This window comes from Cynara cardunculus, assembly GCF_001531365.2.
Source record: "Cynara cardunculus var. scolymus isolate 2C chromosome LG 5, CcrdV1, whole genome shotgun sequence".
NCBI lineage: Eukaryota > Viridiplantae > Streptophyta > Magnoliopsida > Asterales > Asteraceae > Cynara > Cynara cardunculus.
Genome location: NC_037532.1, coordinates 31,433,940 through 31,449,140, shown reverse-complemented (window position 1 = coordinate 31,449,140; position 15,201 = coordinate 31,433,940). Strand labels below are relative to the sequence as shown.

Sequence of the window (15,201 nt, the reverse complement as noted above, 5' to 3'; positions counted from 1 at the left end):
ATTATCATATTTTTCTCTTTCCCTTACCATCTGCACCTCTTGTAACACATATATAAAATCACAAAATGAGGGTTAGACCGAAAGATCTAGTGAGTTCCCTTTTTATGTTATTGCAGGGTGATAATCACCAAAACTTTTATGTAAAACAACTTTTTATATATATAACAAATATATGAACAAGTAAGAACATATTACCAGTACCTTTTTACCTTTCAAGCCAATCCCAATGCTTACAAATAATACATCAAAACCCAAACAGGTTTATTATAAAGCCACTTTTAAACCTTCCTATTTAAACAAGGTTTATTCAAAGTTCCAGGCCAATTCTGTTACTTTTTCCTCAATAACATTCAGACTATGATTTCTAATAAGAACTATGATCCTAAACCTTCAAATCACAAAGAAATAAAGATTTCAGACCACGGTAACTTTAAAGGATATAATAATAAGAGTTATATCACATAACACATACAAATGTCACTCTTATATCCAAAGGTACACCTCTCCTTGATATGCCACTATTATCCCATGGTTTACCTCTCCTTGATATGTCACCCTTATTTCTTCATCAAAACAATTCACAAAACAATTCCATTATAGAACAGACCACAGTCATAAGTGTTCTTTTGGAATATTATCAGTTCAAAATCATCTTTATAAAAAATTTCATTCTTTTTAAAAGAACAACAAAATGATGACTAATACATAAGTCAATACTCAAATTTGATAAATACATAATTGACCGGAATTCATCTCCGGACAACCTTGGCCGGATTACTAATCTGGTCAACATTCTATAATCTGTCCGATTTAATAATCCGGACAACACTTAGAGGTTTTGTCCGATTTAACAATGTGGATACCTCTTAGTCGTAATCCTACTTCTCCGTTCAAAACATTTAACATAATTTCAAGTTCATAAATCACTCAACACCTAAACCGGCTAATATTTTAGTCGGATTATCCTTAAACCGGGTGAGCCTATGTCCGGTTTATATCTAAATCGCTCAACCCTTATCCGGTTTAAGACTAAATCGGTTGATACACCAAGCGATTTAACCTTAAATCGCTCACATTTTGTTCGGTTTAAGTCTAAACCGAGTAAAACAAGTTTTCAAAACAAATATTGATCAAATCAAAAGAATTACTTTACAATTGAAATAAAAATGGTAAACCACTCACCTTATGCAATACTTTTTGAAAATCAATTTCTTTGCAATTCAGATAATATGCAATCCGATCAATCTCTCCTTAAATCGCACACTTCTTCAAAAATGACAAGAAGGGTATATGAGGGTCTCACCCTCATATTTATATTTTTCTAAATAAAGTAATGCGGCTAAACCGTCCTTACCATTCATGCATGCATATACCATACATATACTATTTCATGCATGCATACCTCCATCATGTATATATGCATATGTATTCATATATATATATATATATATATACCCATTTATACATATCATGCATATATTCATACATATACATATCTATGTATGTATTTTATCATGTATAAAATTTCACATACTAGCATGATCAAATATATCAATTTATCATACTGACACATAATCATTTAACAGATAATAACGTATTAATTACCACGGATGGTAACCAGAATCCAGTTATCACACACAAGCAAAAAAAAAGTCAAGAGGTTAACCGGTTTAAAAGGTAACAGGTTACACATTGCTATACTGGGTAGATTTCTAAAGTACGATGTCTTAATAAAAAATAATTTGAAAGTACATTGTTGTAATAAAAAAACAAAAGTGAAATGCTATAATAATTTTTTTATAAAAGTAAGTTATTATTTCATGCATTTAACCCTTTTTTACCACCCCTCGATCAATATAATAAAAAGTAAAATAAGTATGATCCTATAGTTAAAGTAAAAATATGATCCCCTTACATTTCAAGCATCTTTGTATCATTCATTGTATTAAAATATAGTAAAATCTAATTAATCTTTGATTTCCGTAATTTTTAACATCAAATAATTAATATTTATGATTGGTGATAGATTGATTTGAGCTTAGGTTTCAAAGTTAAAAGTGTCTGAAAGTCACATGTTCGAATCCAAGAAGGAATAAGAATCCCCTTGTAATCACGGAAGTTTAAATACGGCGACTCCGGAAAACCATCTTTGCTGATCTCTAGAATTAGTCGACTCGTATAACAGGTTGGATATTCCAGGTTAATAAAAAAAATATTTATGATTTCAATGTTTCTAATTTGTATAGTTTTTCAATTATATATTTATACTTATTAATTGTTTATAAGTTCGAATAATGTGTATTATTTTAAATATATGATTATGTTTTAAATTGTTAACTTTTTAAATAAGTTGAAAACCAGAGTTAGGAAACCTAAAAATGAAATTTATATTGTATCATAAATTAATATAAATATAATATTAACAATGCTTTTATTTGAGAACGTATAAAATTATGATAATCTTGCAAACCAGTTATCATGTGTTAACATATATATGTTTCACAAAAATACCATTTTTATGTATTTGTAAAACAAAAAAATACAACTAAAGGGTTTCACATTGTCAACTGAATACATATGAAACAAATACATATTAATCAATATAATAAATTTTAATATTAAATAAAAAATCATATAAAACAATAATAGTTATTACAGTTATCTAAAGATAGGGTTCAAAGATGATTAAACCTCAATATTACAGCCAAAATATCATTTAGTTAGAAATAAACTAAGTGGTTGTTTACCAAATACTTATCCGGTAAGTGTTTATCGATAAAATTTAAACACTATCATTTACTTACCAGTTAAGATTTTAGTCCACAAAAACAATATCATATGCAATAGTTTACCCGGTAAGCGCTTACCGTGTTAAGAGTCATCGCCCTCACTTACCGGGCAAAACTCTTGGCCCTTGTCTACCGGATAAGATTTTTGGTCCTTACATATTCATCCGATAAGGTAATGTAACTTGATCTTCACTTACCCGAGTAAGCGTTTGGTAAATGAATCAGATTGCATCAATTTGGTAAACAATCTATCTAACCAAATTCATACTCCCATCCGATTGAACCAAGCAGATAAATCAGTACGAATCAAACAAACCCGGTATATCATGTCATATCTTAAAGTAAGATAGTTGCATACAAGTAGACAGCTATAAGAAAAAAATATGTAAAAAATAATTAGCTAAACTCAAGCCCAGGCTTCAACATGGTACTTGCCACCTTTCTCCAACATCTTCAGCCACCTTATGGCGGCGTTCCTCGACACACCGCTTTCTTGAGCCACGATCTCCTCGAAAGCCGCTAACACATCCGCCGGCATGTTATTCGAAGAACCCGCAACATAAACCGCACACCCTTTACTCAATAAATCCCAAATCTTTCCGCTCTGTTCATGCATCTTGTGTTGGACATACACCTTTTGTGGTTGGTCTCGTGAAAAAGCGACATAAAAGCCGCCTCCTTTTTCTTGCGAAAGAACCCCGCCGTTTTGTGAGTGAGAAAGCCAGAAATCTTTGTATAAGAAGTCGTTATGCTCGTTTCGACAGCCGAAGAAGAAAAGAATTGGAGCAGTTGGGGATATATGATCTTTGAAGGCTCGTTCCTCCACAAATCCACGAAAAGGTGCACAACCAGTACCGGGTCCAATGAGGATGAGTGGGAGTGAGGGTTGGGGTGAAGGAAGAGAGCCTTTGTGAAACCATGCTGGTATGCAGACTCCTGTTCATGAACAACATAGACCATGAAGCAAAAATAATAAGGGTGCGTTTGGTAATGGTAATGCAATGCAGGACAGGACAGAACAAAACAGTACACAGAACGTGACCTAAGTGGGACAAAAATGCATTTTTCTTGTCATACCAAAATAGGTGGAATAAAAATTAGGGACATTGGACAAGACTGGTAAACTACTAAACTATCCATGTCAAATTAAAACCTTAAAATCTTCCACGATTATTTCACTTCCCTATCTCATCCGGTCCTGTCCAGTGCAGTCCCGTTCAGTGACATTCTTGCACCAAATGCAAATACAAATATGAAGAGAAAAAAGATAATGAACCCGGTATGTCCCTCCTTGGAGGTGGGGTCCAGGGATATGATGTTTACAGACCTTACATCTACCATAAGGGGCCATTTGGAAGGTTTTCCCACAAGTCTTATATTGATAAAGTTGTCAATGTGGATTAATCCATCTATAAATATTAGGAAGTTTATGTTTGGAGGGGGTTTTCATAGATGGAATGAGCATGTACTAATTGGGAAGAACAGGTTTGGAAAAAACTTGGCTTTCTGCATAAAGCTTCTCCCTAGGAGCTTACTGATTAATCCACTTTTTATATCATTAAGCCACTACCAAATAGTCATGTATAGCTGACCGAATAAGCTGCGAGTCTTATTAAGCTGCTAACAAGCAGCCCCCAAGAGTGGTGCGATTGTTTCCATGAAAAAACCTGAAGGGGGGGGGGGGGGGGAAGTTCACAGAAACAAGCACTCTATCCGTTGGGATATATAAGAGGACAATTCTTTATACATCTCAGTATCTCACCCCTCAGACCCTGCTCGAGAGCAGGATATACTGGGATCCTTTGGTTCACAGTGCCTAGTGTGTAGAGGGAGCACGTAGAAATCGAGAAAGGGAGGTTACATACTTTGGTGAGGATCGAGTGTAGCTAGCCAGTTGGAGCACAGACCGGTCCGTTTTCTCTTGAAAGGAGTTATCCATGAAACTATGCTAACAGTGAGGTGTACTTGATTAGGGTGAACCAAAGGAGAAGAAGAAATCGAAAATGCCCTTGTTTTCAAAGGAGGAGCCAGCTGCACCAACCACTCAAATGGCATATGCACAGATGGGAAATCCTCGAGTACCTGCACAATGACGGAACTCGAGTATATAAATGCAACACTCTTCTTTGTGAAATGTCCAAAATAAATGCAATATTTCCTTTTTTAGCAAACTTAAAACCAAAAAGTACCTTCTTATCCATTAGCAACCACCATAAAATACTGTTAACATTGATTTGGGGTAGATGACAGATCTGTGTATATCCCACCCTCTACGGACCTACATCCTGATTGGGATATGCTCGGTTAGTTTTGTTTGATTTGGTTATTGATTTTGGACTTTTGATCCATGGAATTATTTTACTCCCTCCATCCCAAAAGAAATGTCCACGATGAAAAAGGCGTGTAGTTTTAGAACTGTCATCATTGCACTTTAATTAACTAAATGACAATTTTACTCTTAATAATAGACAGTAATGAATTTCATCATCTCATAATTAAGAGTATAATTGAAAAGTATGCACTTCGTTTTGGAAGTGGAACTTATTTTTTTGGACAAACTAAAATAGAAACGTTGACACCTATGATGGAGTAATTTGTTTTTTCAGAAAGCCGGCTAATGGTCAACATTTTTGTACAGATTATATGAATGATGAATATCAATAAAATTAAGAAGAGAAATAATGGCTATACAGTTCCTAAATAAGAACAAAAAGCAAATTTCAGGTTGAATACATATTTACCTCTAAAACAGTCCTTCGTTCCTTCTGGTTGTATTGATAGAGATCATCTCGTCCTTCGGGTGAGGCAAAATACTCGAGCCTCTCCTTCTCATGTTCAGCACTAGCCAAAAAACTCATCACCTAGAAGAATCAATCATCAGCATGGTTCGTGTAATCAAAATCCACCCTTAGCAATGAGGCATGAAAACTAAAATCAAATAGCACTAGAGGCAAATGGAAGCAATTTTTATTATATATATATAGGAAGGATCAAATGAGAAGGCGGTCAACTTACGAGAACACGAGAACGGGAAAATCGTATGTGATCTGTAGTAAATCACATGTGAATTACAACATGTCCAGAAAGACACGGGCTACTGGTCAACGCGACCCTTCTAGACATGTTGTTAATCACAAGTGATTTACTATAGTATCACATGCGATTTGGTCGTTCTAGCCTTTCCCGTAAGTTGACCGTCTTCTCGTTTGAACTCGCCCAAAGATAAGACAACCCGGAAAACATGGTACAGTAACAAGATTGACGATTCAGTATGAGGATAATAATCATTTTCAATTTTGACTCGGGAATTTGGTAGAAGAATTAACTTTTGCAACCACATCAAGGACTAGGATGAAGTAGCAATTTTTACAAAATTTAGGTCATTTAATTACACATTCCTAAACATGTGTGCCTTTTTCATTTTGGACATTTATTTTGCATGGAGTGAGTAAATTGTAAAATCCAACAATCTGATGAGCCAACCATTACAGTATATTTGGGATGATGTATAATTGAGATACAAGAATATAGAACTTATTCAGACACTTTACCTCAAAGAAGTAACGTCTGGGCGACGCTGATGCAACATCCATAGTCAACTCAACGAACCTTTTTAACTTTATGGGACCTTTTGAGGCACTTACACCATCCTCAAAACAATCCTCTTTATTTCTAGGCTTAACCTGAAACCCAAAGTCTATATCATATGCACAACTATTCATTATGAAGAAGCTTCCAACATAATTCACTTCCTAAGAGTAAAAAGATAAAAAAAAAATGAATACAAATGCTTTAAATCGCATCGTTTGGTAAAAGATGCAGCAATTTTTAAATAGCTGTTATGGAACATGTTACAACTTAAAAGACTTCAAAATTGCATCCATATGACGAAATATTTTATAGAATAAGAAACATGTAACAAGCAAAATAAATCCATGTAGAAAACAGAAATAACTTGGATATATAGAAACAAATACTCACAGTAATATATGACTCAGGGTTCAAATTACAACGCTTCATGAACGCATCTATGGCTTCAGGGCTTTGTCCAGGTAGAATCTCAAGAACATCGCCAACTTCGTACTGAATAGTCTGAAAGAAGCAAATCAGTAACAAATTTATCAGAGATTCAGAGGGATTCTGGTTTAAAACAGTTTAAAGAACTTAATAACTAAAAAACAACCAATATGTACTGAGGAATTACAATGGCACGCTTAGAGGTAAGGTTGAATTTTTTGATTGGGAGATTGAACAAAGAACTTGGTTGATCCAATAAACTTCTAGTTATGGGCAAAGTTGCATGAGTTGGTTATCAATTGGTATAGCACAATATTTGTAGTTATAGAGTTGTGTATGTTAAATAGCATGATGGAATTTGAGTCAAACCCAAGGCGTATGAAGACGGAGACTGACTACGGGGCCGATTGGTTGGTTTTCCATTAAGTCTTGTATGGATAAAGATGTCTGTGTGCATAAATCTGCTGTATAGATTGGAAAGATTTTTGTTTGGAAGGGTTTTTTCATAGATGAAATGAGCATGTTTCTTAATTGGGAGGGACGGGTTTGGAAAAAAAACTTGGCTTTCTGCATAAAGTTTCCCCCTAGAAGCTTACTAAATAAGTCACTTTCAATATCATTAAGCCACTACCAAAGAGTCATGCATAGCTGACCAAATAAGTTGTGAGTCTCATTAAGCTCATTAAGCTGCTAACAAACAGGCCCTACATCTACCATATGTGGGCAGAAATCCTACACTAGAGATACAAAAAACAAAAAGAAAACAAACAGAGAATTGATTATACAGATATGTCTAAGATCTAACAACTTGAGCTTTTTTTCGAAGTATATAATATTTATATACCGCAAAACTCACACACACTCCCTACCTTTGGTCAGGTTTTAACCCCTCGCCTCCAGAAAAGTTGGGTTACCGCCTTATTGGGTACCGCTGGGCCAACAGCCCTTTGGCAACTTGAGCTTTTTGGTACACTTATGAACCAACTTGTATATGGAATCCCCATTTGCCAAGTAATAATAAAATAATGTTGTCCAAGCTAACTAAATAAAATAGTAGGCTTGCTAATCAAAGTGCTTACTTCCAAGAAAAATAAAGAGAAGCTGTTCCATTGTGAACTTGTGAGAAAGGAATGCTAATATCGTACTTACAGATGAAAGCGCCTCAAATTCAAAATGGCGAACATCTTTGCCGCAACCTTCTCTGCTTAAGGGAAGACTTTTCACCTTTATCAGTAACAATGGTATAATTATAGTAGCATGATGAAAAAAGAGGAGTTGATAAGAATGTCATTAAAACTCGTATAAAATCCTAGCAGGTGGTCATAGACTTATAGTTCTTTGTGTGCAGCTTTAAGTCAAAAAGTCAGCAGAGACCCAGCCCTATGAATAATGTCTCTACTCCTTCGTAAATTATGACAATTCAAATTATAGATAACAAAAGTGAACATATGATTTTCAAGGATGCCTTAAAAGCTTTTGACAAAGGAAGTTGAAACATAAAGCAGCATGAAACAAAGCAGACCATACAAGTCTTTGCAAGTCCTTTCATGTTGATGTTTACACTTTTTCAGATGAATATGAAGCATCAACCAAAATTAATTACCAATAATATATAATCTATAAAATGCTGAACACCCTCATAAAAATATTTGAAATTAACAACTTATTATTTTGATTAATGAAGGTCGCTCAATGAAGTACATCTTAGGCCAGATACGTTACACAAGTTTCAAGTTTGTGCTTCATGGATACATGACAAAGAGTCATCCATCCTGAGCTAACGAACTCCACCAGAGAAACCTCAAGGTTGATGGTTCAAGCAGCATAAGAGGCAGTTGTCTGCATCTGTGGGTGTGGGTGTGGGTGCGGGTGTGGGTGTGGGTGTGGGTGTGGGTGTGGGTGTGGGTGTGGGTGTGAGTGTGCATCAATCTATAAAGAAAAGTTAAGATATAAAAATTTACACATTGCAATCATATCCAAGCAAATATATAAATCATACAAGCAAGACGTGTAGACTTTTTGCCCAGAGTTCAGACAGTTCAATTACCATCCAAATCATGCATGTTAAGTGTCAACAGACTATTAAAACCTCTTCACAGTTACAAGCTACTGTAAACAACTTTCAATGACTTTACACATAGCACAAGATCCATCTATTTTCATACGGTAAACATCCTTATTTCACCCTTTTTCTCTTAAATTCCTTTGTCATTTAATACTGAACCTAAAAAAGTTTTGGAGATACTGTTGCTCATAAGGTAATACTTCAAGCACATAGATACTAGGGAATTCCATCACTACCATTTTCATAAAGCAGTCAGGTTTACTCTTATCATTGGACTTTTTCCCAGATAACATTGACCGAGACCTGACTATTTCCTTCTCAAGTGACTTCAAATCTGTGAACAAAAAAATTCAATTATCAGCAAGTTATTAAAATACTTAATAAACTGGCTTTGGTGGCATAGGAAGTGACAAATTAAAATATACTACATATGTATAATAAATACCATGCATGCTCAGCAACTCCTTTCATCTATATCCTCAACACTAGGCCAAACAAATTATTAAATCAAGTGAGGTTGAAGAAAGTTCAAGATTTCCCACCTCAACAATATATTACACCAGACAAAGATCTAAGGAAAAATAAGAGTTTCATGTTTCTTCCAGAGGCTTGTTAATCTAAATAGTAGCTATTTACAATAACTGTTTCAAATGAACAGCTATTTATGTGAAGCTTATCTAATTTCTTGTTGAAAATTTAGCTTTTTCACGTACATTTTACTCGGAGGAAAACACGTACACCCCTTGAAATCTTCTAATGAGTTTGGTTTCTTATAGTCATATAATTAGGAGAAACCAGAGGCACTTGCTTTGACAGATATCTAAAGACATTGAGATTTTGACATATTGACCTCCGTAACTTACTTGATATACCCTTTGAAAAGTACGCACTTGTCTAATCAGACCTTCCCCAATCCACTAACTGCATCACAGTCCACCCTTCCCCCACCCCACTACCAAAAAGGGAGAGAGAGAGAGAGAGAGAGAGAGAGAGAGAGAGAGAGAACAGTAGATGATGAAAAATTGTGGTTGGGAAAAGCTGTGGATAAAGAAGGAAATACAGTAGATGATGGAAAGTTGAGGTTGGAAAAATATGAAACTGAGACCAAACATGCTAATTACCGATTTGCGCTGAAGATCGTGAATACCCTCCATCAGAGTCAAGATATGTTATTTCTACTTTGGGTTGATCGAGCATCTTCAGATCAGACACAAAAACATCCAAACCTTTTGGGAAGAGTTGTGGATTTTCATTATACAGCATAGTCCATAAAGAGAACATCCATGGATCTAAGGCCCCTTCATACCTGCATAAGAAAATTAAACCACCTTTATTTTTCCTATTTGAAATATACTACATGAACAACATATACTACAATAATTTCTGTCAGCATGAAAAATATGACAGTTAGGCACACAAGGGTTAACCTTTGACATCTATTCATTCACCACTAATAGGTAGAAGCTGGAAAATATTTTGGAAACAAAAGAAAAAAAGGTTGCGTTCAAGCAAAAAATAAATTATAAAATGGGATTTTTTAAGAAAAAAATAGGACTCCATACCACAATGCATGCTAACAGTCTACTTGTTGGGAATATTTACCAAATGCCACGGTCCCAACACTAGATAAACGTAACCCAATCCCAATAACCGAATGCGGAACAAATTAGATCGGGTACACTAGTTCGATAAAACGGCCAATAAACAAATAATCATACACAATAACATGAAAGTGGTAATCAAAGCAAATAGCAACACGAACACTTGTGTGGTTCCACTGTTGCTGTGATAATGTATGTCCACAAACAGAGGAGGCCAATTGTATATCACAAATCAAATGAGGCTACAAACGAGAGAAATACGAAACAAATGAGCAATAAGTTGCAAATTGGAACACTCAAAGAAGTGCTCAAAATGTGTTTTCCCTCAATACAAGTTGAATGAATAAACCTTCAAATATCCAACATCTCAAATATTTAGACCTAATGCCTAATTTACCAAATTGGTGCTCGTATTCGACTTCGAAGGCGACTTGGATTTGCCTGAGATCTTGCCTGGTCCCACTTTTGGACACAGGCGACTTTGGATGCACTATGCAGCTTAGTGCAAGTCACCTAACAAGTCGCCCAGTTCTTTAGAAGCACGCGACTAGGTGCAAGTCACCTAACAAGTTGTTTGCAATGTATTAAGAGTTGTCCATGCGACTTCAGATGTGACTTGACATAAGTCACATGAAGCCCTGAACAAGTCACTTGGAACGTGTGACTTTAAACGTGAGTAGTGGCTCGCCTAGCAAGCAGCGAACAGCAGCAACAAAGTCAAATGAGATGATTTTTCACGGAGCATATCTATTCACCATCTTGAGGGTGAATGTAGGAAAACAAGATGTTAGAAATTAATTTAGATCCCTTAAAATTAGGCCTATATAGCGGAGTTTACATTTTGTTTGAGCATCCCATAATTCACGGGATCAGAAAATACTTTGCATTCTTGGATGTCATAGTTGTATATATTGTCGATGCTGTATTATATTTAGATTGAAATACAATTTTATCTTCTTAATTCTCGACAATATTCAATATACAGTATGTCTAACGTAGCCCTTGAGCAATACAGCATGACACTTTGGGGAGGCGCCACAATATAAAGAGAATGTTAACCTTTAGTAGTCATATACATGTACACTGCCAAAGAAGTTTGGCTTAAAACAAGACTTCTCAAACTCTACTTACCATAAGAAGTGTCAAGTGAGTAAAATAAAACTAATTCAAAAATTGCTGTTGGAGCACATTGGGCAAAACTGAATTTTTAAGAAGGGTTGCAACATGAGAACTTCTCAGGGATCATCCATAACTATCCTATCAATACTCTCACTCAAGCACTCTTAATTATGGAATTCTGATCCAGTGCACTAGGTTTGGTACGATAACAAAATAAGGCCTTTGGCCTAGTGGTATTAATTTGGATCTTCACAACCTTAAGCTCAAGTCTCCTTTCGCCATCAGTTTAGCAACTTGTTGACCATTTTAAGGAAAATAATGAATAAGAAAGCACACCTGTGTCGAAAATAAGTGCATTTCCTCAACCTCTTATTGTGATGAATTCCTTTGCATGGCATTGACTTAGACACTTAAAAAACCATGTTGTACCTATGATATGACAAAAGACTATGCCACTGGGCAGTTGGCAAGCATTTCAAAGACAATTAACATAAAATTGCTGGCCAGTTGACAGGCGTTGCAAAGACAAAGAACATAAAGTTAAACAATATTCATATTTCATCACTTGCCAGTTCTTGGTTTCTTTTTGCGCAAGTTTCAAAACAGTGGTAACACATATGGCAATCTTACCTATTATAGATAAAACTGATAGATTATGCAACAAACTTGTACACAAATCGGAAGTAACAGAAAGATACCCTGAAGGATGTTGATCGTCTCCCAGACCTCTTTCTATGATTGTTTTACCCCCAAGATCTGCAAGTCGTTTGTCAAGCTTCTTTGCTACAAACTGAAACAAAGTAACACACGTAACTTTTTGCACAATTGTAATAGTAATACCACAATCACCTGAAAGTTCAGAAAAAAAAAAACATATATAATTTACTAGTACTAAATTACTAATATATTTCAAGAAGTTGAATATCTAAAATCTTACATATAATAATAGACACCAAATACAACCAAAAAATAGGAAACAAACCAAATAGAAAGATTAGGTGATGTTCCAATATATATAACGTTCTAATAAACAAAAATAAAGATAATGCATTCTAACCGACATATAATTTACAAGAGTATGAAATCCAAAGTGATAAGTAAATCATCCCATCAGTTTTATGGTAGAATGGAGCATATATATGATGTACAGGAAGTCAGGGTATTGATAAGATAGTGAAGCAGGAAGTTATCTTAAAAATCACATATATTGTAACTTAATCAACTTACATTGTATTTCTGGTAACCTGAATCCCCCAATCCAAACACCGCGTAGTGTGTTTTATCGAGCCATTGTCGGCTTAAACTTCTTTGCAAAAGAAACGTCCAAAACGCCTAAACATGGGTTATCAGAAATTAAAATGAAGAAACACTAAGGAAAGCAACCTTTGAAACTCAAAGCAGTAACAATAACCAACCTTCATGGAGTTCGGGGTATCCCCTTGTCCAGTCGTGGAGACTACAAAAATTACAAATTCTTCACTAGGTAAGGAGCTCTGACGTAATCCACAAGCAGTATGCATAGCAGAAACACATAACTCATTGATTAAAATATGTGAAAAGGAGAAAACAAATAATTACAATTTAGGTGTTTGTAATAAAATGTACAAACCCATGAGTATAAAAAAACACAGAGGTCTTTACTATTCAGATCTGAATAGAAGAAGAAATAAGTTTAGTGACAATATACAATTCTTTACATTGCAAAATAAAATAGCATATTGGAATTGTTTCCTCAAAAGTATACTCGCCCTGAATTGTAACCCACAAGAGCTGATGGAGAAATCACCCAGGTGAAATTCATACCCAAACTTGCCTTTCAAACTAGACCAATCACTTGGTAACGGAAAAATCTAAGTCCACCTTTAGGAAATAAGATACTTGTCTTACACAAGATCTTTTTTTTAAATTGCTAAGATAATAGTCGCACAACTTTAAAGAATCCCACTCTGGAAATAGTGTCATTTCTTTAGTAAAAAAACTCATTACCTTAAAGTCTAAAAGCATAATGAACTTGAAGGGGAAAGTAATATTCGTTCGACATAGACTTTCTGATATAGTCGAGGTATATCAGACACCTTCACTCAAGATCTTTGGTCTCTACCCGGACCCGATGAAAAAAATGACGCAACTAGTCCATGGGGTCGATTCATGCACCTCCCCCCCCCCTTCCACATAGCCCAAGTCCCCAAGCAAACTTTATGACTTTGAGCCAGCAGAGGTAGGCCCTTAAGAAGTTGATAACACCTGGTGGGATTCAAACTAGAAACCTGATGCTTCAAGAGACACCGAGCACCAAGTCCCAATGAACCATCACATTAAAATCTGTTCGTTCTAGAAAATTACAATAGTCACAAACATCAAACGATGGCCGAAACTAGAACAAGCATAATGCATGATGCTTTTGAATCAGCCATGTATGTGTGCATCAAATTATAATAGTCGGTGTTACCATATAAATTTGTCACTTAATCATGTTCATGCTTGTGTAGACTAACTAAATGCATTAACACACTCGGCAACAAAGAAAAAACGCATAACACAGGCCAACAAGATTCCCAAGCTACATGATTGCAACAAAGTCCTATTCTTGTACTCCTTCCGTCCACATAAAAAGATTGCATTTTTTTTTAATTTTTACGGTTTCAAGAAATTGCACTTTGTCATGCAACTTGTCAAATTTCTTAAATTCCTTAAAAACAAACTACATGAACTAAATAATTCTAAGCAGAAGTACCAATTTTGAAAAATACGGTTGTGTAATTGCATAAAGACTTACAGGGTGAAATTCGTCGAGAGAAAATAAACGAACAGGGCAACCCCTTCTTTCAGCTTCGCGACCTAATCGTTCTGCTGCGTCTAAAGCGTTGCCGGTTTCAGTAGCATATAAAATCAATAGCGGTCGAGCTTTCTCCATTGCTAATAAGCAGTTTTTAGTGTTTGGATGGGGAACTTTCTAACTTAGACTCAACTTTGAAAATCGAGCGACCATTGAAATCGATCTTCACCTGCAAAATCGAGATTGACCTCCACCTGCAAAATCGAATCGACCTCCAACTGAAACCTGGCCGACGATCAAACCCTTGGTCCCTGTTTTTGGCGACGATGAAAAAAAAAACTATCAAACTTATTATGTTCGGTGTTTGGGATTTGCTTATTTGAAACAACATTTTCTATAAAAACACGGGTCAACTAGCTTTAATTTCTTCAAAAACTTTTTATTATCGATTTGGTATTATTTATCTAAACACTCAAAAATACTTATTATCAGTGTCATATCGAAATAAGTCAATAAGTTGTTTTTACAAACAATCTTAAACACCCACTTGGTACCACCGTAACATGATACAAACATTTTTTATAAAACTTTAAGTTTAACACCACATAAGTTGATACATATTTTTACAAAAAAAAAATTAAGTTGTTTAAATAAACAATCCCAAACTAAAACAGAATAACACCAACAGAAATGACGTCAGAAATGTGTCTTTCAATTTGTGTTTCGCCAACCAGTGATAAATTAGTGAGAATTCTATCAGATTCGGTGTATCGAAAATATTTGATTTTGTGGAAGAGCTTACTTTTGAAAGGAGGAGCAAACAACAGGCCAAGC

General features: G+C 35.2%; 1 protein-coding gene across 10 annotated transcripts; it reads right to left on the bottom strand.

The window, feature by feature from the left end:
• Positions 1–3,062: 3,062 nt before the first annotated feature.
• Positions 3,063–14,689, bottom strand: LOC112512688 (NADPH-dependent diflavin oxidoreductase 1). Of its 10 annotated transcripts, XM_025118777.1 has the most exons (13): positions 14,597–14,642; positions 14,368–14,507; positions 13,007–13,084; positions 12,819–12,923; positions 12,290–12,381; positions 9,993–10,177; positions 9,108–9,205; positions 7,956–8,030; positions 6,771–6,881; positions 6,341–6,472; positions 5,531–5,650; positions 4,655–4,871; positions 3,063–3,725 (listed from the first exon to the last, which is right to left on the bottom strand). In XM_025118777.1, exons 2-13 carry the CDS (start codon positions 14,503–14,505, stop codon positions 3,196–3,198), a joined length of 1,881 nt encoding a protein of 626 aa, XP_024974545.1. In that variant the 5' UTR covers positions 14,506–14,507; positions 14,597–14,642; the 3' UTR covers positions 3,063–3,195. The 10 variants fall into 10 exon arrangements, with proteins under 10 accessions (XP_024974545.1, XP_024974546.1, XP_024974547.1 ...); XM_025118778.1 differs by having other exon boundaries at positions 13,007–13,047; positions 14,368–14,689; XM_025118779.1 differs by lacking the exon at positions 14,597–14,642 and having other exon boundaries at positions 13,007–13,065; positions 14,368–14,386.
• Positions 14,690–15,201: the final 512 nt, after the last annotated feature.

Bases quoted from the DNA above. Each gene is read 5' to 3' on its own strand.
- LOC112512688 (XM_025118777.1), bottom strand. From the start codon at position 14,505: ATGGAGAAAGCTCGACCGCTATTGATTTTATATGCTACTGAAACCGGC. The intron at 9,206-9,992 runs GTAATTAGCATG...TTTTGTTCACAG, and splicing joins ACGATCTTCAGCGCAAATCG to ATTTGAAGTCACTTGAGAAG. The intron at 5,651-6,340 runs GTAAAGTGTCTG...TGATTCTTCTAG, and splicing joins CCAGACGTTACTTCTTTGAG to GTGATGAGTTTTTTGGCTAG.